Below are 27,194 nucleotides of genomic sequence, written 5' to 3'. Positions count from 1 at the left end.
CCCGATTTCAATGGCTTGCTCTTGTATCCTCGTTGCTCATCCTCGTCCCGGTCTATACATAAGTTACGACACCTCCAAAAATGATAAACTCAATGCCGATGGAGAGAAGGTACTCTCCCCAAAATCAAATGAATCGCATACAGAGATCTCAAGAAGCTGCTTGTTTGTTCTGTTGTTTCACTTTCGCCCGTACTTTCTGCTCCAGGACGGATATCTCCGTGTCCAGACTGAATATTCTGTTAAGCGCCTGCATGTTTTCCAGGATTTCATCCAGCCCGCGGTTATCTGTGCCATCACATCGCAGGTGCTGCATGGGACCGTGAAGGAGCTTGTTCACAATTCCTACACTCAGGTCATATATAGCTTTCTTTTCACTCTTTGGTAGATCATCACGCATCTTCGACAAGCACTTGTCCAGCTCAGCGGCCCCGATTCTTTCTGCGTACGCCCTGAGCTTCTTGATGGTTGGGACAGTCTCGAGAGAGTCCTTCCATGCTTCGAATTGTTTCACTTCTTCCTCAATGATCGCCTGAGCTTCCATGGCTTTCATCAACCCGTCTTCCTTGTTTGCAGCCACTACTTCCTCCAAGTCATCCACGTTGTAAACTTGAACGCTCTCAACATCTGATACGCATGATCCCACGTTTCTGGGAACGGAAATGTCGACAAATAACCTCTTGCCTCCAGCTTCTGGACCCCCGAGGGGTAGTGTCTGAACTTGCTCTTTTGAAAACAGAAGTGTTTCCGAAGCTGTACACGTGAAAACGACGTCTGCTTCACCAGCAGATGGCAATAATTGCGACAAAGGCCTATATTCAATCTAAACATTCTTGAGCTCCTCTCTAATCGAATTTAGCTTGTCCTCTGTTCTGTTTACAACTACTATCCTTCTACATCCCTTTGCAGCTAGGTGTCGTATCACAAGCTTCCCCATCTTTCCAGCTCCGATAACCAACATTTTTGCCGAATCATGAGCAGACTCAGGAAGTTTCATCATAGCAAGCTCCACAGCAGCCGAGCTTACTGATACTGAGCCAGTAGAGATGCTGGTTTCTGTTCTAACACGTTTTCCCACAGTAATTGCGTGCTTGAATAGCCCACTGATTTTACGTTCAAATCCAGGGACCCCTTGTCCTGTTTTAACAACCTGTTTCACCTGTGAAAGAATTTGACCTTCACCTAAAAAACAAGGAATCGAGCCCTGCAGATACTTCAAAAGATGTCGCGTGGCATCTTTGTTGTGTGATGATGTGGCGAATTTTTGATGGGAATAAATGCAAGTAATTAACGATCACAACACGGAAAATTACGTGGTTCGATTTACTGAGGTAAATCTACGTCCACGGGAAGAAGAGAGGGCAAATTTGTATTGCTTGGTCTCGCTTACAGATTACAATACTGATTTGCTATATGAGATTCTGGATCTAGAGAACTTAACCCTGTCTATCTGATCTAAGTCCTATTTATACATTCGAACTAAGATCGTGGTTTGCAGCCCTGGTAGTGGGGTTGATAACTGCTTAATACCACTAAATAGATCGTGGGTGTAATGGAGGTCGTGGAGATCCTGCATGGGTCCACTATCTCCTTGTTCGGTCGAATACTGAGACCGAACTGCTGAACTTTGCCGATCAGCTTTTGCCGATCTGAGAGTTGAGCTCGATTGGTCGGCTTTTACCGAGCTATAGGCTGTGACCGAACTCTTTGGTTGTGCCGAACTGATACTCTTTCTTGGGTTTTGGGCTGATGGGCCGTCGCTGCTATTGGGCTCGCAATTATTGTTTAGTTGTTTAGTTCGTATCCCATCACCACCCCCCCGAAAAGCGAAGTGAATCATTTCGGCGTTTTGGATAAGTGTAAGGGGGAGGCCGACGTCAGGGGACGTGCTCTGCACGTGTCTGCATTAAATGCGACAGCAAATCCGGCCAGAGAATCCAGAAAAAGTGGGATTTGAAACGGTGCGACGAATTTGAAATGCCTTTGCGAATCTGATAAATATTTCCTCTCTTCATCATTGGAATACTTTTGCGATTATTTCTTCTGTATTCTCTCTCTTTTTCGTAAAATTTTCTTCCGCTTCTTCAAGAATTTCTTCAGAGACTTTCGACCATCAAAGAGTAAGAATCATGTCTTCTTCTTCTGAATCTGTTTCTGAATCAGGTAGTGGTAGGAAGGGGGGTGAGGGGTCTTCTGGCCGGAAAAGGTCCGGGGAGAAGACGGTAGAATATTTTCACAGCATTTTGAGTAAGGATACTGTGATATCCTTACACGGAAAATATTTTCTTCCTGGGGGGTTAGTGGTGATTCCCGACGACATTCATAGGGCTAACTCGCCGCCGGAGGGTTATGCCACCGTTTACGAAGCTTGCTTAGAATGCGGGCTTCGTTTCCCTCTTCCCCCTGCCTTTGTAGAGCTTCTTGATTTTTTTCAACTTCCTTTAGGTCAGGTGACTCCAAATTCTTGGAGGCACTTATCGGCCTTTGCTGCCGAGCTGCGTAGACTAGAAAAGGATCTGTCTCTGAGGGCAATCCTTAATTTCTTTCAGTTTAAGAGAAAGGGTTCCTGGTTTTACTTGATCCCTTTACAGCCCTTCAGAGCATTCTGTAAAACCAAATGGCCGAAGTGGCAAAATCGTTTCTTTTTTTACAATAGGACAGCGGCTCCGGACTTTTCCTGGAGAGGGCCGAAGTCCGTAATTCCTCATCCTCGGGTAGAACCGTTGGACGAGCTCGAGGGCGAGCTCAATAAGATTCCCATGATTAGGAAACAGTATTCGGAATCTGAGCTCGTCAAGGGTGACTTCGTGTTCGATTCCTCGTCTTCGGACGAAGAGACTGAGGGTGAGGATTTCTTTTTTATGCTTTACTGCTTTAGCGGCGAAAACTAACTTTGTTTTCTTGCTTTTTGGCAGTGAACATGCTAAGCAGGCTAGGTCGCAAATCCTCCGAATCCAAGGAGCCGGAGAAACAGAGAGCCACCAGCTCGGCGTCTGATGCCGAGAAGAATCCGAAGAGGCAGAAGACCTCTTCGAGTCAGTCTTCGGATCCAAAAAAGCCGGAATCGACTTCGGCAAAGGGGAAGGCGAAGACTCAGAAACCCCCAAAAGCGCCACAGAGAGACATTGTCCTGGGGGGTTGTGGATCCGGAGCGGTTGCGGCCACTTCGGAACATATCTCTGAGCCCTTTTTATGGCCAAAGGACTTTGTGGAGGTGAATTTCCTTCTTGATTTTCTGGTTTTGCTTCTTTCCTATATTTTTTGTGGCCCCTCTGTTGACTTTTTTCCTTTTTCCATTTTCAGAGGAACAATATGCTCTGCAAGCTCGTCACAGTTGAACTCTCTAAAGCGTCCAGCGATTATGATGAGATGCAGAGGAATTTGAATGCTGCTCGTCACCAGGCCGAACAGGCTCGGGCAGACTTTGAGGAGGCAAGGGCCGCTAGGATCTCGGCTCAGGATGAAGCCCAGCGTGCCAAAAACCAGCTCATCATCCTGAGAGAGCAGTCGAAACAGAGGGAGGCTGCTGCCGTGGTTGCTCAGGGGGAGGCTCTCCGTGTTTACACGGAGAAACTCTTTTTGAGCAATCAATTTTCGGCCCTTATCGGCGATCTGCTGAAATTGATGACCGATAACGCTGAGCAGGAACCCGGAGTCGTTTTGCCGCTGTATGGCCGAGAGATTGCAGCGCGCCTCCAGAGTCTGCCGCTCCATGAGGAGCTTGCGTCTTCATCGGTCCTGCTTTCTGCTGAACGAGTCCGTAATTGCCGGGCTGACCGTGACGAGAACATGGAGGCCATCTTTGCCTCCTTGGGGCCTGTTTCACCCGCTTCAATTTTCAAAGAGGGTGAGCAGGAAAATGAGGCCGGCCGGGAGACCGAGCAGGAGGATCAGCAGACCGGCGATGGGGGCGCCGAGCAGGAGGGAGGGAGTAGGGAGGCCGAGGCTGAGACCGAGGTAGACAAGGAGAAAGAAGCTGAAACCCACAGAGAAGCCGGAGACGAAACTGGCGGAGTATGATTTCGTCTCCCTTCTCTTAGTTTAGTTTCTTTCTATTTGTAAAATGGCCTTGAAGCCCTCCTTGTGTAAATTTTTTCTTTGAATGAAAAAATTCTCCTTTCTACACTCGTGTCTTCTTTATAGCTTTTCTTAATCTCTTTTACTCCTATTGTGGTTTACTGCCTGCTCGGTAAACTGAAATGCCGAACTGACATAGCTGCTTCGTATTCTTTACTCTAAGGAGCTGGAGGTACTTCACTGGAAGCGGCTATACTCTTCGGCTTTAAATGAAGCTGAGAAAAAAGCTATAGATGACCAGATGAAGTATGACGAACTCTTGGCTCGTTTAGTGGAGCTGGAGTCCAACAATAAGGACTTAGAGTCCATAAAGAAAGATCTGGAGGCCGAGCTGAATACTGTCATCGCTGAGAGGACTGCATATGAAGATTTCATCTGCGGGCGCGGGGGAATGACTATATCTGAAGTTCAGAATCAAGTTGATGAACTGTGGGAGGAGCTTCATGTACTCCGGAAGAACAATGTGCTGGAGAGCTCGGCTTGCCAACAAGTTGTGAAATCATTGCGGCGCTTGGCTTCTCTGTACGACATCATTCTTTCCCGGCGTCCCGCGATCGAGAGATTCCTTAGCCGTTTCCCGCTAACAGACGCTCACGCTCCAACTCAAACCTCGGATCCACTCACTCAAACTTCTACTCCAAATCTGCACCGGACTCAGGAGCAACCGGAAACGTCAAGACAAGAACGTACTCCAAGTCATCAACGGACTCAGGAGCAACCGGAAACGTCAAGACAAGAACGCCCTGAAGTTCGTAGAGGAGTGGTGAATATGAGTGAGCAAGATCAGCGAATGCTTCGTGAAGAGACTCTTCGCCGCCGAGGTGCTAGAACTTCCCGGACTCAGAGAAGAGGCGGTAGGTCGATCAGAGCATCTCGTCCACCTACTGATTCTTCAACTGCTCGGAACGCCCAAACTCAGCATCATGAGGACTTTTTGGATAGGTGGCTCAACTTTAGCAACCGTAGACAGTAGAGTAGTCCTTTGTAATGGTGTAACGCATTCTCGTAGGGCAGCGGAATTGTATGCCCAACAAGACAGTAAATGAAATTTCGCTTCTATCACTGCGTATTTACAGTTCAGCGATTTTTTTTATTTCATTTATTGTACTCGTCCTCGGTCTTATGAAGTAAACTCTTCTTTGACCGGACTTAGTTAGTGTCCTTATTTGGCGAGTTTTATCGCTTGGATTGGACTTTCCCTGTACTCATCCTCGGTCTTATGAAGTAAACTCTTCTTTGACCGGACTTAGTTTGTGTCCTTATTTGGCGAGTTTTATCGCTTGGATTGGACTTTCCCTAGTTAACCGAAGTGGTTTTCGGCTTATTGCAGTTCGTTTCAGACGAATTGCTTGTTTCTTAAGCTGAATTGTGGAATCTTGTATCTTCCTTGGAAGCTTGGACTCACAATTGTCTTTAATACATGATCTAAAAGAAGGGGATCAGCCTTTAAGGAACAATATACCTCAGTAACATTTGTAAGAGACAAAACGCACATAACCCTAGGACCGAACTAGACACAAGAACAATAAAAATAAGAAAGCACATAACCCTAGGACCGAACTAGACACAAGACTGACCGGACCTTGTCTCTTACAAATAAAACTTCTTGAGGTTGGAAATATGCCATGTTCGGGGTACTTGTTCTCCTGACATGTGGGTTAATTTATAAGACCCTTTTCCCAGGACTTCTGACACCCGATACGGACCTTCCCATGTGGGTTCAAGTTTGCCCAGCTTTTCTGCTCGGCTTACTTCATTGTTTCTCAATACGAGATCTCCCACTTGAAACTGCAGCTTTTTCACCCTTTGGTTATAATACCGGGTTACTTGCTCCTTGTACTTGGCTTCTTTTATGAAGGCCAATTCTCTTCTTTCCTCGGCAAGATCTAGTTCGGCTCTCAGTCCGTCGTCATTCAGTTCTGTTGAGAAATTAAGAGTTCGGGGGCTGGGTATGCCGATCTCAACCGGAATTACGGCTTCAGTGCCGTACACTAGACTGTACGGAGTTTCACCGTTGGTGGTTTTTGGTGTAGTTCGGTAAGACCATAGGACTTGAGGAAGATTTTCTACCCATTGTCCTTTGGCTTGTTCTAACCGAGCTTTTAATCCTTTCACCAAAATACGGTTTGTTACTTCCGTTTGTCCGTTTGCTTGTGGGTGAGAGACCGAAGTGAACCGCTGTTGAATATTCAACTCTTGGCACCAATTCTTGAATGTTTTGTCAGTAAACTGAGTCCCATTATCCGAAATGAGGATATGGGGTATGCCAAATCGGCAAACTATGTTCTTCCAGACAAAATCTAATGCCTTTGAGCTCGTTATCGTAGCTAATGGTTCAGCCTCCACCCACTTTGTGAAGTAATCCACGGCAACGATCAAGAATTTCATTTGCCGGGGAGCTTGTGGTAGTGGTCCTACTATGTCTATGCCCCATTGCATAAAAGGCCAAGGGCTTTGCATAGCACATAGATCGGTCTGCGGCGCCCTTGGGATATTTGCATGGATTTGGCATTTCGTACATTTCTTAACTAGCTGTACTGCTTCTTGTACCAAAGTTGGCCAATAATATCCCCATCTCAGAACTTTTTTAGCTAATGCTCTAGCTCCGATGTGGCTACCGCAAGATCCTTCATGAACTTCTCTAAGGATGTAGTCCGTCTCTTCTGGTCCTACACATCGCAATAACGGTTGAAGGTAGGACTTTCTATATATGACTCCTTCATGAAGTTCATACCGAAGTGCTCGGCATGTGATTTTCCTTGCTTCTCTCTTATCCTCGGGCAGTTGTCCTTGATCTAGATACTTTAATATTGGCGTCATCCAGTTCGGTGAACTGGTTACTGAGTGTACTTCAGCTTCATCAATGCTTCTGTGCGGTAATTCCTCCACCTTTGAGCTCGGATATGAGGCCAACTTACTTAAAGTATCTGCTCGGCTATTTCCCGCTCTGGGAATGTGGATTATCCGAAAATAAGAGAAATTTCGGCTAATACTTTGCGCTTTGTCCAAGTATTTTTTCATCCTTTCACCACGGGCTTCACTTGTACCCAGCATGTGATTCACTATGACTTGTGAATCACAATGAATTTTGAGAGATTTGACAAGTAGATGTTGCGCTAACTGAAGTCCGGCAAGAAGGGCTTCGTATTCGGCTTCGTTATTAGTGGTTGGGAATAAGAACCGAAGTGAATAAGTTACTTCGTGTCCGTCGGGAGCGATAAGTAGAATACCAGCTCCACTTCCTGTCTTATTCGAAGCTCCATCTACGAATCCAATCCAACAGTCCGGCGGCTCTACTTCGGGTTTCTGGGGCTGTGTTAGTTCGTCATTGGTAGGATTTTTCTGTTCGGCAATAATAGGGATTGCCTGATCGAACTTTGCCTCTACAAGAAAATCTGCCAAGGCTTGTCCCTTGATGGCTTTCCGAGGTAGATATTCTATTGAATGTTCTCCCAACTCTATGGCCCACTTGGCAATTCTGCCTGATGCTTCGGGCTTAGTCAAAACTTGCCGAAGTGGAAGATCGGTTAAGACGCATACTTTGTGAGCATAGAAATATGGCCGCAGTCTCCTTGCTGCATTTACTAATGCCAGAGCAATTTTTTCCAGAGGTTGATACCTTGTTTCGGGACCTCTTAATGCTCGGCTTGTAAAGTAGATAGGACGCTGCTTTAGGCCTTCTTCTCGTACAAGCACCGCGCTAATGGTTTGATCTGATGCTGCTAAATATAAGAATATCACTTTGGCATCTGTTGGAGCAGAGAGAATAGGAAGTTCGGTTAAATAACATTTGAGTTCGTCAAAAGCCTTTTTCTGTTCGGCTCCCCACTCAAACTTTGGTGCCTTCTTCAAAACATTGAAGAACGGCATTTGCTTTTCGGCTGCTTGGGAAAGGAATCTATTCAGTGCGGCTAGACATCCAGTTAGCCTTTGCACATCATGTATTGACTTCGGCATTACCATGTTCTGAACAACTTGAACTTTTAGGGGATTTGCCTTGAGTCCTTCCTTTGAAACCCAACAACCCAGAAATTTTCCCGAATCTACCAAAAAGGTGCATTTTTGGGGATTGAGTTTGAGGTTGGCTTTTTTGAGCACGTCGAGAGTGGATTTGAGATTGTTTTCGTACTCCGAAGTGCTTCTGCTTTTAACAACTATGTCGTCAACATATACTTCAACCTCTTTTCCGATCAGGTGCCGAAATAGCTTATCTACCATCCTTTGATATGTGGCTCCGGCATTCTTTAAACCAAATGGCATCTTTTTATAAGCAAAAATACCGAAGTCAGTAATGAAAGCCGTTTTTGAAGCATCATTCTCATCCATTAAAACTTGGTGGTATCCTTTATACAAATCAAGAAAACAGAAAATTTCGAAGCCTATCAGAGCTTCTACTTTTTTATCTATGTTGGGAAGGGGGTAGCAATCTTTAGGACAGTGCTTATTTAGATCCGTAAAATCTATGCACATCCGCCATCCTCCTTCTTTTTTCTTGATCATCACAGGATTGGCCACCCAAGAAGGATATTTTACTTCAAATAATACATCCGCTTTCAGTAATTGGCGGACTTCGTCATGGATGACTTGATTTCTTTCTGCCGCAAAGAGTCTTTGCTTCTGTTTTATAGGCCGGACTGAAGGATCAATATTTAACCGATGTGTAATTACCTCGGGAGACACTCCAGTCATGTCCAACGGAGACCACGCAAAGACATCTTTGTACTCTTTGAGGAGCTGGATGGTCTTTTCCCGGAGTAGAGGTGTTCCCGCGAAACCGATCTTGACCGTTCTGGATGGATCGTCTTCGTATAACTGAACTGGTCGTGAGTTCGGCTCCGGTGTGACCTCGTTCATTTCGCCTGCCTCTGACTCCGGCTGCTGTGATTGCTATGCTTGATGGTGCCGATCTGATTGTTCGGCACTTTTAAGCGCAATCTGCAAACATTCTTTTGCTCTCTTTTGATCACCTCGGATGACTGCTATCCCTCCTTTGGTGGGGATCTTGATTGTGAGGTGATAAGTAGAGCAAATGGCCCGAACTGTGTTGAGCCAGTCTCTTCCCAGTATAATGTTATACGGGGATCGAGCTTTTACCACAAAAAACTCGATCACCGTACTGGAGCTAGTAGGCGCTCTTCCTACCGTAATCGGAAGGCTGATAATACCTTCAGGGCGGGTGTCCTCCTGGGCGAAACTTTTCAGAGGAATTGGGGCCGGACTGAGCCGAGCTGGATCCACTTCCAGTTTATCAAAACATTCTTTAAAAAGAATGCTAACCGACGCTCCTGTATCCACAAACACTCTGTGGATCAGTTTGTTTGCCACTCCAGCTTGAATGACAATAGCGTCTTGATGAGGAGAAATGGCCGGGACGGGATCTGCATCTGAAAATGTAATTACTTCCTCCTTCTTCAGCCTTTTATGTGTTGGCTCCTCTCGATTGAAGCCTCTGCGCTCTGATTTTAGAGACGATTTAGTCTTCCCGGCTGGGAGAGCGTCAATAGTCTGGATCACTCCATCATATTGCGGCTCGTCATTGTCTTCGGGATCCTGTTGCCTTTTAGGATCCTGAGGAGCGCAGTTCGCACTGCTCTGCTTCTTGTTCTTCTTCGGCAGCTTCTTTTTGGTATTTTTTTAACGTCCCTGTTTTCACAAGGACATCAATACTTGCTGCCAAACTTCGGCACTCCTCGGTATCGTGACCGTGGCCTTGATGAAAAGAGCAATATGCATCCTGACTTCGGCGCGTGGTCGATTTCATCATATGCTTTGGCTTTTCGAACATGTCATAGTGCAGTTCGAAAATTTCCGCTCTTGACTTGTTCAATGGTACGAACTGAGCGGATGGCTTCTCAAGATCGAGACGTGGTCCCAATCTTTCTTGTACCGGTGCCCTTTGCATTCTTTCAAAGAGAGTCCGGCGAGGAGGATGTCCCTGATCGCTATGATCGGGCTTCCTCTGGTCTCCTCGGGACGAACTGTCTAAAGACCGTTTTCGACGGTCTGCCTCGTCGGCACGAGAGAACTGGTCCGCAATGCCCCACATCTCTTAAGCTGTTTGCGGGCTGCATTCAACGAGCTTCCTGTAGAGAGCTCCGGGCAGAATTCCATTTTGGAACGCCGAAATGACAAGTAGATCATTGAGATTGTCTACCTGCAGGCATTCCTTGTGGAATCTCGTCATGAAGTCGCTGATCTTTTCGTCATGACGTTGTCGTATAGAAAGCAGCTGAGCCGAAGTGATTCGGGTTTCCGCTTTCTGGAAGAACCTCCTATGAAAAGCATCCATTAGATCTCTGTAAGATCTAATGCTGCCTTGAGGGAGGCTATCAAACCACCTTCTTGCGTTCCCGATGAGCAGCTCGGGAAACAGCTTACACATGTGAACCTCATTGAGACCTTGGTTCGCCATATTATACTGATAGCGTCCCAGGAAATCATGAGGATCCACTAACCCGTCATAAGTCACTGACGGAGTTCGGTAATTCTGTGGCAACGGAGTTCTGGTGATATCATCCGAAAATGGAGTCTTCAGCGCTCCATACATAGCGAATCCGACATCTCTACGGTATGGTGGAGATGGAGTTCTCCTGTGATTTCGGTAACAAGGAGGAGAAGGAACATATCGGTGGTGAGGATTCTTTCTCCTGGAAGATACGACACTACTGCGGTAGTGACTTTCATGTCTGGAGGGGGAGGGAGAATCCACCGTTTTCTTCTCCGGCTTCTGGCTCTTTTGCAGGAATGTTAAGAACTCATCCTGCTTCTCAGCCAAGAACAACTTGACAGCCTCATTCAAAGCGAGCTGCTGGGGAGGCTCGGTGCGATGACTTTTTGAGTGGTTTGTTCTTTCACCGTGAGAACTGGAGGCAGATTTCTCCCGAGGCTGTTTTCCAGACCTACGGGCTGGACTAGCTTCCTCACGTTCATCACGGACGGAAGTATGGGTATTATGTGATCTGGTATGCATTTTTGGTGGAAGAGGATCAAAAACTCGCTTTTATCACAGTTTTGGTTTTCTGTCGATTCCCACAGACGGCGCCAGTGATGATGTGGCGAATTTTTGATGGGAATAAATGCAAGTAATTAACGATCACAACACGGAAAATTACGTGGTTCGATTTACTGAGGTAAATCTACGTCCACGGGAAGAAGAGAGGGCAAATTTGTATTGCTTGGTCTCGCTTACAGATTACAATACTGATTTGCTATATGAGATTCTGGATCTAGAGAACTTAACCCTGTCTATCTGATCTAAGTTCTATTTATACATTCGAACTAAGATCGTGGTTTGCAGCCCTGGTAGTGGGGTTGATAACTGCTTAATACCACTAAATAGATCGTGGGTGTAATGGAGGTCGTGGAGATCCTGCATGGGTCCACTATCTCCTTGTTCGGTCGAATACTGAGACCGAACTGCTGAACTTTGCCGATCAGCTTTTGCCGATCTGAGAGTTGAGCTCGATTGGTCGGCTTTTACCGAGCTATAGGCTGTGACCGAACTCTTTGGTTGTGCCGAACTGATACTCTTTCTTGGGTTTTGGGCTGATGGGCCGTCGCTGCTATTGGGCTCGCAATTATTGTTTAGTTGTTTAGTTCGTATCCCATCAGTTGTATAGCAAAACTCTGTGCTGAAACAGCTCCGAAACTGGCACTGAACTTATCTGCAGAACGAGATAGACAATGTCAGACATTACTCAGTTAAAATTTACACTCGTAGAAACTTTCCTGGTTGATTCAAGAGAATACCTATTGTGATGCAAAAAAGAGGATTTGATTGAGTGAAAAAAAGTTAGTGGAATATGTGTCTCACTTATTTATATTAGTTTTAAATGAAATATGAGTGAAATGAGTTAGTGGAATATGAGACCCTAATATTATTTATGGTAAAAATGAATCAGGACTCTTATTTGTGAATGGACTAAAATGGAAAAAACGAGACTCTTATTTGTGGACGGAGAGGATACTATGTTCTTTAATGTATACGACTGCACGAGTCTTATCTACTGAATTGGTCTTATGACCTTCCAAAATTTTACATCCAATAATCCATTAGAGCATCCGCAATAGCGGACGTCAGGGCGGACGTCCGCTATTGCATCAAAAACGACGGACGAGAGGTCGTCCGTCGGTTTCCGCGGGACGTCCGAATTTATGATTTTTTATAAAACTCTATATATATCGCTCGTTGCAAACTCTATATATACGATTTATTTAAAAACTCTGACGCATGTATTATCGTCGAAAATGAAGGTATAAAACAAAAACGTACCATACCCCGTTCGGCTAGCGGCAAACTATACAGATTCAAGACATAACATATACTTTGTTTGAATCGTTTTTTGGTTTGGGATGGTTTTTTTGTGAACCATGTATTTTTTTAATTTAAATATGTATGCTTTATTTTTGAAATAAAATGATTGCATTTTTCTCGTATCCGTGTCGAAATTTTAATTATGTGAAATTGCATATTTGTGAATTTTGATTATTGTGGATGTTCGTCGGGATGTCCTTGGGGATGTCCGCTATTGTGCAGTGAGATGTCCTTATGGCGTGGCAGTGCAGTGTGATATCCTTATGACGGGCAGAAGGTGTTTTGCGATGTCCGTTGGGATGTCTGTCGGGACATCCGTCCGTATTGCAGATATTCTTATCCCAATGAAGATTTTGAACACCCTAGAGCCAAACACAACGTGGCAAATTCCCCCTTGCATTTCGTTGGTTGCCCTCCGCCACAGATTACTATGCATTGGCGGAATGGGCATTGAATCACACACATATACAAGAAAAAGGGTTGAAAACGGGTCGATTAATGTAATTAAATATCAAAATGATAATGAAAATTTCACCTCTCGCGGCTTCTAGAACGTTCAGTGTCAGCTCCCCAGCGCTCAATCCCAACCCAATCAATCGCTTCCCCAATTCTCCAATTCTTCAAATCATTCGATATAACACCTATTTTTCCGGTGGCCTTCCTTGGTTGAATCTTAATCGGGGGAAGAAGGGTTTCCGAAGCGGAGTTGTGGCCATGGCTGCCACTGATTCAGTGCAGAAATCGGAGGAGGAGTGGCGCGCGATCCTCTCGCCGGAGCAGTTTCGCATTCTACGCCTCAAGGGCACCGAGTACGTTTCATTTTATCCCCAATTTTGCAATTTGTTTTTTTTTCATTGGAATTATGAAATTCAAGGGGTTAATCGTGGAGATTATTCATGCAGGTGTTCTGATTCTTCTAGATATTGATGAGTTAATCAGTTATTTCTAGCTTGTTTCAAGCAATTTTTGCTGTGGGGTTATAGTGAGAGATTTTAGTTCTTGAAGTGCCTAGGGTTTGCATTTCCATTAACATTTCTGTGTTAAATACACTAAATATCACAAATTGTGAGATAGCATATTGAGATTGAGGAATGTTTCTTGCTGGAGATGATCTAGCTGAAATCTTGAATGCCAATGTGATGCAATTGCGAATAATTGTTTGTATAAACAGCAGAAATCACTGCTGAATTCTTACTTACTGTTATAGGAGTACATAATTATAGAAGATAAGATATAGATTTTTTTCAACTGAGAGACCGAGCATCCCTACCTATACTCTGGTTGAGCTTTGTGACAATTTTCGTTCTATCAGAATTTACTTTCGCTTGATACTGCTGTCGTCATCCGCGTTAATAACATAGAGCTTTAGTTGCCACTTCATTTTCAAGGCTAGTAAACTCTCTCCCATATAACATAGAGCTATAGTTGCCACTCTCTCCCATATAACATAGAGCTATATACTCTGTTTTCTTCGTAATTGTAAGTTGCCGAAGCTGTTTTTGGTGCCCACTTTTCTCTGCAAGCGCTTACTAATGTAAAACACATGTACTAATCACCTCTATGTCCACCGTTCCACCCTCACTCGCTGCTTCTGCTTTCATATGTTTTCAATATGGTATTTATTACTACTAATTTACGAAGCTCTTCTGTCTTTCTCACCAATAGTCTTGGTCTTCTTCTCGGATCCATAGTTGCAATACTTCCCCATGTAACATAGAGCTTTAGTTGCCACTTCATTGCAAGGATTACTTTCAGACTATTGTGAGATTACACAGATATAGAACTATGCACTGTATTTTTTTCATAATTTTAAGTTGTCGGGAGCTGTTTTTGGTTCCCAATTTTCTTTGGAAGTGCCTCCTAATGTAAACCACTTGTCCTATCGCCTCTTTGTCCACCGTCAGTTGCTTGCTGCTGCTGATTCTGCTTTCATATGTTTTCAATATGATATTACTAATTTACTGAGCTCTTCTGCCTTCCTCACCAATAATTATTGGTCTTCTTCTCTGATCCATAGTTGCAATAATTCACCTGTCTCTTAGAAATCATGATATCTTGAGTTTATGTGGTGTTATACTTCTACGTTATGGAGGCAGAAGGCGTGTTTAGTATACATTGTCGTTTATTCACTGTTCTATGATTTATACTTAACTTTGTCTTCTTGGATCCGTAGTTGCAATAATTCCTCATCTGTAGAAATCATAATACCTTGAGTTTGTATATTGTTATACATTACAGAGCAGAAGGTGTGTATATTATACATTGTTGTTTATTTACTCTTCTATGAGATATGCTTAATCACTCTGTACGACCAGGTTTCCTGGTACTGGTAAATATGACAAGTTATTTGCGGAGGGCATATACGAATGTGCAGGATGTGGAACTCCCCTCTACAAGTCGACAACCAAATTCAACTCCCCCTGCGGTTGGCCTGCCTTCTATGAGGGACTCCCTGGGGCCATAAACCGAACTGTAAGTTCTCTTTCTCCTTGGTGCTCCTGTGCAATCTTGGAGTGGTAGCCGGTATATCTCACAGACAGGGCGCCGTGTGCAGCCTGATCCTGATGGACGGAGGATAGAGATCACGTGTGCAGCCTGTGGTGGACACCTTGGCCACGTCTTCAAAGGAGAAGGTTTCCGTACACCCACGGATGAACGCCATTGCGTTAACAGCGTATCGCTCAAGTTCACTCCAGGAAATTCCGAGTCTTCGCAGTGATGTGTACGAGCTCCTGTCTCCAATTTGAATGTGATAATATTGTTGTGTGTATTGCACTGTAATAGAACTTCTTTATCATCACTATCAATTGGTGTATTCAATAAGCTGTAGTTGCTCCACAATTATTCCCCTGAGTCACTGGATTATATTTGATTGAGTTTGTGAAAAAGTTGTCATGACAATTAATGCCTAAAATTCAACTTCCAAATTAATTTGGATATGAGCATAAAAATCAATGCACCTAAAAAGAAAAACAAGCAAAGAATGAAAGAACCATAGTATATAAAAAAACTACTAACGGTTTCTCACTTGTTAGAAGCAACTAATGGTCCTCCAAAAAACAACATGAAACAAAAAACATGCTAGTGCTATGGTAAGTAATGTGCAATGTTTTTCTAATATGAAGCAATATTTCATATACCACTTCAAAACTTAGATACAAAAAAACACCACCTAAAACTTATATAGAGCGCTTCCTTACGCCAAAGATGAAGCACCCGACCGGAATAGGATGGTTGGTGTTATCGGTAGATCTTGTGTTGATAACTTAAGATGGACAAGAACATGTTTGGGAGGCTTTTTAGTCTCCTCCAAAAATGTAATGGCTTTGTGGATCATAAATTTGTGGGTTTGAGGAAATGCATTGACACACGCTGGAAGTGGTTTCATGTGTGTACGCACATATCTAACCATGTTACTCCCTCCCTCCACGAAAAATAGTTTCATTTGCCATTTTGGTATGTCTACAAAAAATAGTCACATTTCTAAAAATTGAAAGTTCTACTTTCATACTTTATCCACTTTTTCTCCCCTACTTTTTCTTTACCTACTTTTTCTCCCATCTCTCTTACTTTACCAATTTCTCATTAAAACTCGTGTCGTCCACAAATGAGACTATTTTTTTTGGATGGGGGTGTGTATGATTCTTATTTTGTATCTTTTCATACAATTTTTTGACTCAAACATGTAGGATTGTTAAATTATTGTAGTGACGGATAATAATATTCTGTTCGGCATGTATTAAATTAGGCTCAATTTAATTAGTAAAGACCAACAGTTTTGGCCAAAGTCCAACCTCCACGAATCCCTAATCTGACCAATATAACTCTATATGAAAGGAGATTAGAAAGAAGATTGGTGGAAAAAAATTCACGTGGCCAAGTTTCACCGGTAGTGGAGATTTTCAGTTTTTCACAGAACTAGGGATCTATCTTCTTTTCCAGATGAGTCCCGTCAAAACAATTAACACTTTATGTTATACGTTATGTTCATCTTAGGTTAGGGGATCTATTGGAGATGCTCAGTGTTGGAAAGAACTCACACGAGATCAGAAGCATGATATACACGATTGATATGGAATCAATTCATACCATAGACAGAATGCAAATAAATGTAAATTAGGTTTACCATGTATAGAGATAGCCTAGTCTATATAAGCTCTACAATCCTTGTACATTTTTCAGTGAATAAGAAAGAATCATTCTACCGATTTCTAACATGGCCTCATAGCAGTAAGATCCTGGCTTAGAAAAATTTCATCATAGCCAATATATACTAATACCCGACCTGCTTTTAGCCAAAATTAGTCCAGAAAAACCAAATCCTACACTAAAAACATGTCAGACATAGTGGAAGATACAAAACCCAATCAAGAACAGACGAAAAGCTTAAAGAACAACAAGAGCATCACCATAGCATTCAAATTGAATGAGAAGAACTACCCCTTATGGTCTTGACTGATCAAGGTGAATATCGGAGGCTGAGGGGCGTACTCCTACATCAGAAACAACCCCCCAGAACCAGGAGCAGAGGGTTCAATGAATGGGAAAAGAACGACCTAGTGGTGTTCTCGTGGATCATCGACAACATCGAGAACGACATCATCTCAGAATTTACCCACCACCAAACATCAAAGGCGTTGTGGGACAGCCTCACCGTGACCTTTAAGAACAAGGCGGACAAATACCTCATCCACGATCTGAAAAAAAAGTAATCGCAATTAGACAAAGAAATCTCGACTTAGAGACATATTACTTGAAACTCCACGGGCTATGGGTGGATATTGACCACTGCCAGAAGCAGCCCGTGACTTGCTGCGACAAGGGAGTTGGTCAGTACAGGGTGCATTCGAGCGAGAAGAGGCTAATCAAGTTCCTAACAAGACTGAATCAGGAGTACGACTCAATCCGGCGAGAAATCTTGAAAGATGAGCCATACCCATCAGTAGCGACAGCCTACGGGTGGGTGAAGACGGAGGCGGCTCGACGTTGAATCATGCCACCGACGTCCGCTGCACCCACCATAGACACCGACGGCGGTAACGCCGATTCATCACTTAGGGAGATCGGGCATGGGTTCACCGCACAGAGCAATCGCCAGCCACACCGGAATGGACCATCGTCTCACCCCCGCCGCCACTAGCCGGCCGGGAAACCGCCCCGACACATCAAGATTGTGGTATTCCCACTGTGGAAAACAAAAAACACACATGAGACACTTGCTTTAAAAGATTGGGGTATCCAGAATGGTGGGAGGAGCGTCAGAAGGGGAGGGTCGCACAGGCTCAGGCTCAGGCGTAAGATGTAATTTTGTGAAATTAAATAATCTAGAATTGATCTACATTCTGAGTAAATGATCATTGTATATTTATTCTTTATAAATCGATTCCCGGTTAGTGAGAAATAATGAACTCAAGTTTGCCATTTAAATATGAAAGAATAAGATTGAGTCATGTGACGGGTTGTGAAGTTCACATGTGTGTGCCATTGCAGCCATCTCATGTCAGATGTCGTGGGATCGTGGCCCGTCCCCGTGCATTGGGCGCCTTGAACTTGGATCTTGGAAAATGGTTTATGAGAATGATCGTTCGCCTTGGTCTAAGAACAACCAATGGCGGGGGAGTTCCCGGGACATATCCTGTTGTCCCCTTAGGGCGTTGGTCAGAGGTTTCTCCCGTCGTCCCACGGGATGTATCCCGGCTGTCACAAGGGCGTTTCCTAGTGACAGTTCCCGTTGGTCCCCTAGGAAACATCCATCCCCCGGGAGACATGGGAGAATATCACCGGGAGATGTGGGGAGACATTCCATTTCCCGTGTACTAATATAAGTCCAGATACATCGAAAACTCTCTTAGATGTCTAGATTCATTGAGTATGAGAGACATTTACAACGTCTATAACTAGCAGTCGCCCATTAGTCATAATGGTGTCATTGATTCCAATAATTCTCTTGCGATGGTCTGACCCTATAAATAGGGAGGCATGCTAATAAGGGTATTTCCCTTATCACGATGCCGGAGACGATAAACAAGATAAAAGAGAAGTCCCGGGAGGCGGAATCCCGTCGACAACTCAAGCTTAAACAAAGTGCGTAAAATAAAATAGAAAGAAAAGTACATTCATAAATTCATTCGTTCGTTCATTGAAAGGAATAACAATGACACCTATTTATAATGCGAAATACCATAACTTAAAGAACAAGAAAATATCATAAACATATATGAAAAAATATGACAAATCACTAATTAACCAATTAATAAAGATACGAGGATCTTCATATAGATATGCACGTGCTCATGCTTTCTGCACACAACGACGCACCAAGTCTGTACACTGCATATCATACACGTTCCCCCTGTCCCATTAAAATAAGCAGAGCTATATGAAACAATGAAGAAAATATAACTATTCACACAAGAAAAAAAATGAGAAACACACGAATGAAAGAGACACAAATGTAGAAGCTCGAAAATTAGTAGAGAAAAAATCACTGAAATAAATAAGTCGTGCATTGCCGGAAAAAATATATAATGCTGAATTTTTTGTGAGGGGGTTTTATGAGAAGATTTTAAAGGTGGGGTGAAATATATAATTTATTTGAGATGAGATCTTCTTATCTTTTAGTATGTACATATAAATATTTTTAAATAAGAAAATGTGAAATGATAGACTTAATATGGCCTTAAGAGAAAAATGGTCAAAAGAAATATTTTAATTGTGATTTTTCACCGTCAAAAGTGCCTAAATGTGAATTTTCTTAAGAAGACTCTTTTTCTGGGTACTATTTTTTAGTTCCCTTATATTTTAATTGTGCGTCAACCATATTTCTATGCTTTTGTTGAGCATGCAGTAACTTAATATTAAATTTATTATTTAGAAATTGTTTGTAATTTAAAAATATTTGATTGTTAAAGCTTAAAACACCAAATTAAGAAACACGAAATGCCACGTAATCACATAACAATCATCCATATTTTTTATTTTTGATATTGTGATTTGTGACCGCTAAAATGACAAATTTATTTCTCTTATTCAAAAAGCTCCAAAAACTCCAATGGCGTGAACGTGTGGCTCCTCCGCTTCCTCCTCCTTCCCTTCTGCAAACTCCATTATCTCAACTCCGGAGACTCTTTCTCAGTGTGCCTTCCTCAAATGTTAGCTGCAATTGTTTGATTAGGTCGCTTGTTCTGGTTTCATGAATGTCAGTATGTTGGATGCAGTGGCTCATGCCCACAAATTGAAAGTCAGTTTCACTTCATTATCGTTTAATTCTCTATGATTCTCGTAGAATTCGTAATTACATGTTTAATTCATTGAACGCTTTGGTAATTTTTTGCTTTTTGATTTTGATCGATTTCCTTTGCAATTTAGTTGGAGAATGAGAGGATCATTGTTTTAACTTGCGCTGAATTTGTTTGTTGAAAATAAAATTGAGATATTTTGAGATGTCTTTCACGTTTCCTTTTACTGATTACTATTAAGTGGGTTAATTTGCTGCAGCTGGCGATATGTTGAGATACTGTTCCTCATGTCATCACAGAATGTATACACATTTTCTGTGTTGAGATTTGATATGTTCTAGCTTTTGACTGTTTGATTATACATGTGAATCTGTATGATATGTTTTTAACTCGTGTGGCAATTGAATGGCTAATCAACTTGCACTTAATGCAGGGGTATGACATCAGTTTCCAGACTAATCCCGTTAGATCAATGGCCTCGGCTTCCCTCCCGTCCCAATGTCATCTTACTGTTTCATCCAGTTGTGGTCAGTTGGCCGGTTCCCCATCCCTGTCCATGATTCGTCAAATCAATTGCCATCTTGTGTACAATGGTTTCAAAGGGAGACCGTTATCATCTTACTCAGTAACTGGTCGCGGAAAGTCCCACCTTCTCAGCCGCAGACATGTCAAAAATATCAGATTTAGGATACATGCTTCACTTGATGTTGCGGCTGCTGTGGATGTTATCAACGACTTGGGGTTGGACACGCTGACATTCTTATGTGTAACAGTACTTGTGGTTCCTGTCTTTAAAACGATTAAAGCTAGTCCGGTAAGTTGACCTGACCACATGGAGTATGACTCTTGAAGTTTCATTCGTTAACTTTTACAAATTTGTCTTTGTTGCAACTTTTCGTGTGTAAAATGCTGTCGTTTCATATATTTCACATGTTTTCAGCTATATGTTAATGAGTTCTGGATGATTATGTAGAATCATGGGTTCTTGACCTATCAGAATTTATTCACATCTTCAAATGGATCCGGAATCCTTGTAGGCTCGCAATACATATCAAACAAGAGGCCTCCTTGTTGTAGAGGAATCGATTAGCCAAATATCTGACAACATTGCATTGTGTATAATAACTTGATAATTCTAATTGCCACGTTGGCTGCATTCAACTGTGTACTTTCTGATGTGAAACTTAGAATGAACTTAACTCATTTTATGATTTCAACTGTGAAATATTACAGTAATAAATTTTATCTATTCTTTGATTTTGTAGCATATCGTATTTATGTCAACAAGTGCTAATTTCTTTGCCTGTTTCAGATTCTAGGTTTCTTCTCTGCAGGGGTTGTTCTCAACCAATTTGGATTGATTAGAAATCTCACAGATGTTAAAGTTCTATCTGAATGGGGAATTCTCTTCTTGGTAAGTCCAACTTTTTATATATTTATTTGTTACTGGATTAAAATCCCTCCATGACAACTCGGATTAAGCCCAAACAACTATTTTACTTTCTCATTGTCTTCCGCGTGTTCATCTTTATTTAGTTTCTAGTTATGATATAAAGTTATCCATTTCTTTAGAATGGCTATCAGATAACTAACAGATAAGTTCTTGCAGCTGTTTGAGATGGGTTTGGAACTCTCGCTTGCCCGCTTGACTGCTCTTGCTAAATTTGCATTTGGCCTAGGGCTAACTCAGGTATATACAGACAGATATTTGGTTCATTGTAACCATTTGATTTCTTGGGTCCCTTTGCCACAAGGTCTTCATCATCCCGTTTCACTTCAGCTCTTTACCTGTAAAAGATGTGATCCATGGTAAAGAACAATGAATATGCTAAATATAGCTAGATCCAACTTCTGAGTGATGCCAGACTTTGTTCTCATATTTTAACTTTTTTGAGCGCATTTCATCTAGCCTTGCGTGGTGTTCTTTTACTATGTACCATGATACAACTATATACTATTCTGATCTAGAGCTATGCAACTTTTATTTACTAGACACTAGCTAGTTTAGCTAATCTCAATTATGCTAGCTTGATTAAGGAGGAACCTGAACTAGTTCAAGCAGATTCAGATGCATGAAGGTCTTTAAGCCGATGAGTCTTAGCCCATCTTTTTGATTGTCTTTCCGCGTGTCTCTTGTTACATAAGTTAGTAATGCATTTAGTGTAGGCCAGGTTGTAATGTTATGTTAGAATTTTCCATTTGATTATTCATGCAGTAAGCTGTCGTTTTATGCTGATTTTGTGTTGTCACCTTGTAGGTTATACTATCAACTCTTGCTTTCACAGCATTTGAGCTGCCACCAAACGGTGCCATTGGAACAAAAATATTGGAGTTTCTTTTCCACTCAAGACCTGACTTGGTAAGATAATTGTATGTCTAATATTCCATACTGATTTGATTCCAAGGAAAATCGATTGCAAAAATTAATGTATACTCCATATATCCCGTTATTAAGACATTAAAAAGTATTTACTTTCACTGCCGTTTTGTATTTTGATGTTGCTCTATGAAAAATTGTAGGTCAACATTCGAAGCATTGATGAGGCTGTGGTTATTGGTGCTGCTCTTTCCTTATCTTCTTCAGCATTTGTTCTCCAGGTACTTCAGCTTAAATTACCTGAATAGTGGGTGCTCCTTTATTCGTGGCTTGTTTGAGTTCACTATGCAAAAGCTATAAAACTGTGACTTTTATTCTATATCGAGCTGTTGTCTTCTTCCTTCTCCTATTGCCCATTTTGTGCCTTGAGTTCTCTATATGACTATGCCCCCATTACCCATCAAATCAACACTTGAACTTTACCATTTTATACAAGATACGGCTTTAGAATTAAATGATGATCTATTTTAGATTCATTAGCTCTTCAATGTAATTTCTTAATAACCTGGAAGTTTATTCATTAGCGGTTTTTCATGTTTCCTCCTTGTCACTCATCAGGCTTTGATTTCTTAGCTCAATTTTTTCTCAAAAGAATTACGTACTAGAGAAATCTTTAAGATGAGCTTTGTATCATTATCATGATAGTAAGAATGAAAAACTAGGTGGCTGAGGCCATTCATAAAGGCCAAAAGCATTGGTCATACTTATAATTTCTTACACACTATTATAGCTTCTTGCAGAAAAGGGGGAGCTACCTACCAGATTTGGGTCAGCAACTCTAGGGATACTTCTATTACAGGTGTTTTATGTTTTTCACATCCCCATCTTTTTAAGGAAATAAAACTGAATTGGCTGGGAGTGGTCATATGACAGAGTTCGAAAACTAGTAACCTTTTTGGATCCCTACTGCTTGGTATTTGCAGGACATTGCAGTTGTCCCACTTCTTGTGATACTGCCGGTACTGGAGAGCCAGGTATATTGAAATATTCAGATGGCATAAACAATAAGATCCTATTTAGGTATACTTGTGTCAGTTGTGTGTTCCTCAATCATCTTGTAATTATTTAGTGGTTGTTTGCTTAAGTTTTCAGTAGATGAGCCTGAGAGCTCCTAAAATGTGTTTCATTGATCACTTCTAGAATTAGGTATCACTTCCTAAAATGTGTTTCATTGATCACTTCTAGAATTAGGTATCACTTCTTTTTCTTCAGTCACTCATCTAGTTTTGATTATAGTCATCATCTTGGAACCGTGACTTTTTGTAACCTGAACAAGAAATGGTCTTGCAAAAAACTGATGCTGAGATAGCACATCACATCCAATTTGACTAGCTGGTTGCTTAAGTATTTTAAAGTATTAAATGGTGAACATATAGATCTTTTTCTACAAAACTGATTTTGGGTGCAAGGCTGCTGCCTATCAGATTGTTAGTTTCTGAAGCTGCATCGTTTCTACCAAACTACTACTAAAGCTTCCGAAGGTTTTATCTGCAGAATTTGGTTGAAGAAAGTCTTTGGCCAATGCTTCTTAAAGAAAGTCTAAAAGCCTTACTTGGATTAGGTCTGCTGTCTCTTGGTGGAAAGTATCTTCTGAGGAGGGTTTTTGAGGTGTGAACAACTTTATCATAAAGATATTCAACATCCAAAATTTTATTTTGCTTGCGATGAAATTCGGCTGTTGATTCCAGGTTGTTGCAGAAGCAAGGAGTTCAGAAGCTTTTGTCGCTCTTTGCTTGCTTACAGTTGCAGGAACATCACTAATTACCCAAAAGTTGGGCTTCAGTGACACGGTTTGATGCTGTATACTTTGAATATATACTATAATGGGTATACTTCACACCTAAGGTAGATGGTTTCTAAATTTATTTATTTGCAGCTAGGGGCATTTTTAGCTGGGGCTCTTTTAGCGGAAACTAACTACCGCACACAGATTGAAGCCGACATACGGCCTTTCAGAGGCTTACTTCTTGGGTTGTTTTTTGTGACAACCGGTACTTCGATTGACACTCAGGTACTGGATATATTTTGGCATTGTGTGGGTAAATCTTTCGTCACCTTTACTGGTGTATTCTATGATTCATGTTTCTTCTATGCACAACACTGTTTTGATGCATTAAGTTTCCTCAAGAACCTCCATTTTGGATCTTTTTCAACTCCCTTATACATATTCACCTGTTTTGTGCAGCTGCTTATGCGAGAGTGGCCAAATGTAATCTCACTTTTAGCAGGTTTGATAGTTATCAAGACATTGATAATAACGGCATTAGGTCCCCGAGTTGGACTGACTCTCCAAGAGAGCATAAGGATAGGCTTGCTTCTTTCTCAAGGTGGTGAATTTGCATTTGTAGTATTTTCACTGGCAAACAGGTAATAATGAATTATTTTTCTTGGTCGATCATTCTTTTGTCATAGAATTGCAGCATGCTAACTCCGGACTTGTAATAGGCTTGGGGTGCTACCACTTGAACTGAACAAGCTTCTCATTATTGTTGTTGTCCTGTCAATGTCTCTCACACCGTTTCTGAATGACGTGGGAAGAAAGTTGGCTGATTATGTTGGTGAGAAATTTGAGGATGAAAATGTAAGTTTCTGAAATAACGAGAGTTACTTATGCAGGTATTTGATGTGATTTATTTAGATAGATGGTAAAATAAGCTTGTTCTTTAATTGACACAGAAAGCTGATGACTCTGTGAACTTTGATGCCACCGAACCTGTTGTGATAGTTGGATTTGGTAAAAAGGCACAGGTAGAGTTCGTTTATCATTTCTAATGCATCCAACTTATTAGCTCGCTGACAATATGTTTGATTTTAAGTTAATATTTGTAAGCTCTTTTGTGAACAAGGTCCTTGCCAATTTCTTAGCAACCCCATTAGCTTCTGGGATCGATGGTGATGCTGGGTGGCCATATGTCGCTTTTGATCTGGATCCTTCAGTTGTGAAGGTTGGTGCTTCTGAGATCCTCGAGATTTCTAATGGAAATGCTCCTGACCTGCAAGACACCTATAATCTTGTCTTTAGATCAAGTATTGATTTGCATTTTTAGTTGGTGATAAACAGATTCTGAAGCCAATAATTTTTTACATTTTCTATAATCTATTACAGTATAATTAATCTATGTAATGAAAGCAAAATTTCCAACAGTTCTGGTAGGATTAGTATTTTCTTTTTGGTCAGGTTGGATATTTCTACTTCTTATGCTGAGCCTAAGACTCAATTTCATTTTTAACTGATTACAGACATCTAGGAAACTTGGTTTCCCTGTTCTCTATGGCGATGGTTCCCGTCCAGCCGTATTGCAGTCTGCTGGCATCAATTCCCCCAAAGCTATTTTAATTATGTATACAGGGAAGAAGAAGACTCTCGAGGCTGTTGAGCGCATTCGTCTTGTCTTTCCTGCGGTTACTCTCTCTCCCTCTCTCCCTCCACATATATATGTATGTATAAGGATAAGGGTTATGTGATAGACTCAACTATTCCCGTGTTCTGTGGCCTTCACATTGCCCCCTCCTTGATTATTTGTCCCAAATCCCCCCTCAGAATCAAAGAATGGCTCAGTTGAGCCCCTCCAATTACGTTTCTAGCGATGTCGTCACAAAGCTGTAGTTAACTGTTTGCACACACACTAGCACACTTTTTCATACACAGGTGTAGCCGGTAAAACTTCTTTTTTACTTTGGTAAATTCATTATATTACTACCGAGTGGCTAATACTTGAATCTTGCAGGTTCCTATATATGTCCGTGCACAGGACATGATGCATTTGCTTGAATTGAAGAAAGCAGGCGCAACTGATGCCATTCTTGAAAATACAGAGGTATTTCTATCTGCATTTTTGTCATTAAATATGTTGAAGTGATCTAGCGTCTTGACAGTTTTTCCTTTCAATTCTCCAGACAAGTTTGCAGCTCGGGTCAAAGCTTTTGAAAGGATTTGGTGTTATGTCTGATGATGTAAACTTCCTAAGACAACTTGTAAGAGAATCAATGGAAGTACAAGCTCAAGAAGCTGTAGGAAAAAGTGATGATCAAGAGATGACTGTTATGAAGCCATTGCAGGTATTTTTCTATTCCCACACTAGATTACACATTCATGGTCCACCTTTAAAAAAACGAATTACTATGCATACGTTGCGAATCAAAGGTAGAAAAATTTCTCTAGATTCAACTAGAAAAGTACGAACTCACTCTACAATTTTTATACCTTAATCATGCCTATGCCTATGCCAACCTTGTTACAAAGATAATCAACCCGACCCCATTGAGTGCTTCAGTTATTATACGCCGTGTAGAAATCAATCCTTGTTGATTTTTTTCATGGATAAAGTCACAATTAATCTCAAAATGCTTGGTTCGCTCTTGAAAGACTGAATTGGATGCAATGTACCTGTTTATCAGGCCATGATCAGAACCCAACATCCTAGGTTTATGCTAGAAGAAATAGAAGAGCATACACAATAACAGGACAAGATATCATATCATCACTTCTCAAAATTACACATTCCTTGCTGCTTTTTCTCTTTCCTCTTATGATGCGTGTGACATGTATATCTTACAAGTGAAAAAATGATTTGTTTCTTTAAGCTGAGGGCAGCAGACTTAGTAGGTGCATATCAACCTTCTAGAAGTGCAAGGTATGAATCTCGGGCGAGTGAAAACGGGGCCATGGAGGCAGGTGGTATAGATGGCGATGACGAGGTAGTTTTGGAGGAGGATGAAGCTAAAGGAGTGTTGTACTGCGATATAGGTACAGAAAGCAATGTTGCAAACGAAGGTGATGTGAAGAATCGAGTAGGTGTTGGTAATGACGGGCGTTAGATATGATTCAACAACATCTTGAATTTGTATATCCTTCTTTAAGCTCAAGTTTTGTCTACTAAAATTGATTTTAGCATTAACCACAATGTGTACATATGTCAATTCATGAATATCACAATTCAGACATTCTTATATATTGCTCAACAGTCTTAGCCATGATTTATCTATTGCTTATAGTTCATCAGTGTTTATTCTTAGTGGTTTCACTAATTCACAACTAATAAACACTCAAGTACTTTTACTTGTGAATTTTAATATAAATTCTGTAATCACAATTGAGAGTGTTTGTAGATTGTGAATTATAACAAAATAATACTAACTCATGGCTAAGAACACTCATAATTATGGATTTCAGCAAAAAAGTGTACTAATT

General features: G+C 41.6%; 2 protein-coding genes and 1 pseudogene across 2 annotated transcripts; 2 read left to right on the top strand and 1 right to left on the bottom strand.

Annotated features, from left to right (window-relative positions):
- Positions 1 to 148: 148 nt before the first annotated feature.
- LOC121754844 lies at positions 149 to 11,768 on the bottom strand (annotated as a pseudogene).
- Positions 11,769 to 12,764: 996 nt separating this feature from the next.
- Positions 12,765 to 15,276, top strand: LOC121754021 (peptide methionine sulfoxide reductase B5-like). The gene is made up of 3 exons (XM_042149347.1): positions 12,765 to 13,197; positions 14,704 to 14,860; positions 14,943 to 15,276. The coding sequence occupies exons 1-3, from the start codon at positions 12,905 to 12,907 to the stop codon at positions 15,105 to 15,107; spliced, it is 615 nt and encodes a 204-aa protein (XP_042005281.1). The 5' UTR covers positions 12,765 to 12,904; the 3' UTR covers positions 15,108 to 15,276.
- Positions 15,277 to 19,411: 4,135 nt separating this feature from the next.
- LOC121753995 (K(+) efflux antiporter 3, chloroplastic-like) lies at positions 19,412 to 26,965 on the top strand. The gene is made up of 19 exons (XM_042149320.1): positions 19,412 to 19,628; positions 20,060 to 20,440; positions 20,939 to 21,040; positions 21,236 to 21,316; positions 21,884 to 21,985; positions 22,147 to 22,224; positions 22,734 to 22,802; positions 22,927 to 22,977; positions 23,498 to 23,611; positions 23,692 to 23,793; positions 23,880 to 24,014; positions 24,189 to 24,370; positions 24,449 to 24,584; positions 24,680 to 24,751; positions 24,850 to 24,948; positions 25,244 to 25,405; positions 25,732 to 25,821; positions 25,901 to 26,062; positions 26,588 to 26,965. Exons 1-19 carry the CDS (start codon positions 19,581 to 19,583, stop codon positions 26,819 to 26,821), a joined length of 2,400 nt encoding a protein of 799 aa, XP_042005254.1. The 5' UTR covers positions 19,412 to 19,580; the 3' UTR covers positions 26,822 to 26,965.
- The last annotated feature ends 229 nt before the right edge of the window (positions 26,966 to 27,194 follow it).

The sequence above is a fragment of the Salvia splendens genome, chromosome 11 (assembly GCF_004379255.2).
Source record: "Salvia splendens isolate huo1 chromosome 11, SspV2, whole genome shotgun sequence".
NCBI classification, from domain to species: domain Eukaryota; kingdom Viridiplantae; phylum Streptophyta; class Magnoliopsida; order Lamiales; family Lamiaceae; genus Salvia; species Salvia splendens.
This window is presented reverse-complemented; position numbering and strand designations above follow the sequence as displayed.

Bases quoted from the DNA above. Each gene is read 5' to 3' on its own strand.
- LOC121754021 (XM_042149347.1), top strand. From the start codon at position 12,905: ATGATAATGAAAATTTCACCTCTCGCGGCTTCTAGAACGTTCAGTGTC. The intron at 13,198-14,703 runs GTACGTTTCATT...CTGTACGACCAG, and splicing joins CTACGCCTCAAGGGCACCGA to GTTTCCTGGTACTGGTAAAT. The intron at 14,861-14,942 runs GTAAGTTCTCTT...CGCCGTGTGCAG, and splicing joins CTGGGGCCATAAACCGAACT to CCTGATCCTGATGGACGGAG.
- LOC121753995 (XM_042149320.1), top strand. From the start codon at position 19,581: ATGAATGTCAGTATGTTGGATGCAGTGGCTCATGCCCACAAATTGAAA. The intron at 20,441-20,938 runs GTAAGTTGACCT...TGCCTGTTTCAG, and splicing joins AAACGATTAAAGCTAGTCCG to ATTCTAGGTTTCTTCTCTGC. The intron at 24,015-24,188 runs GTACTGGATATA...TGTTTTGTGCAG, and splicing joins GTACTTCGATTGACACTCAG to CTGCTTATGCGAGAGTGGCC.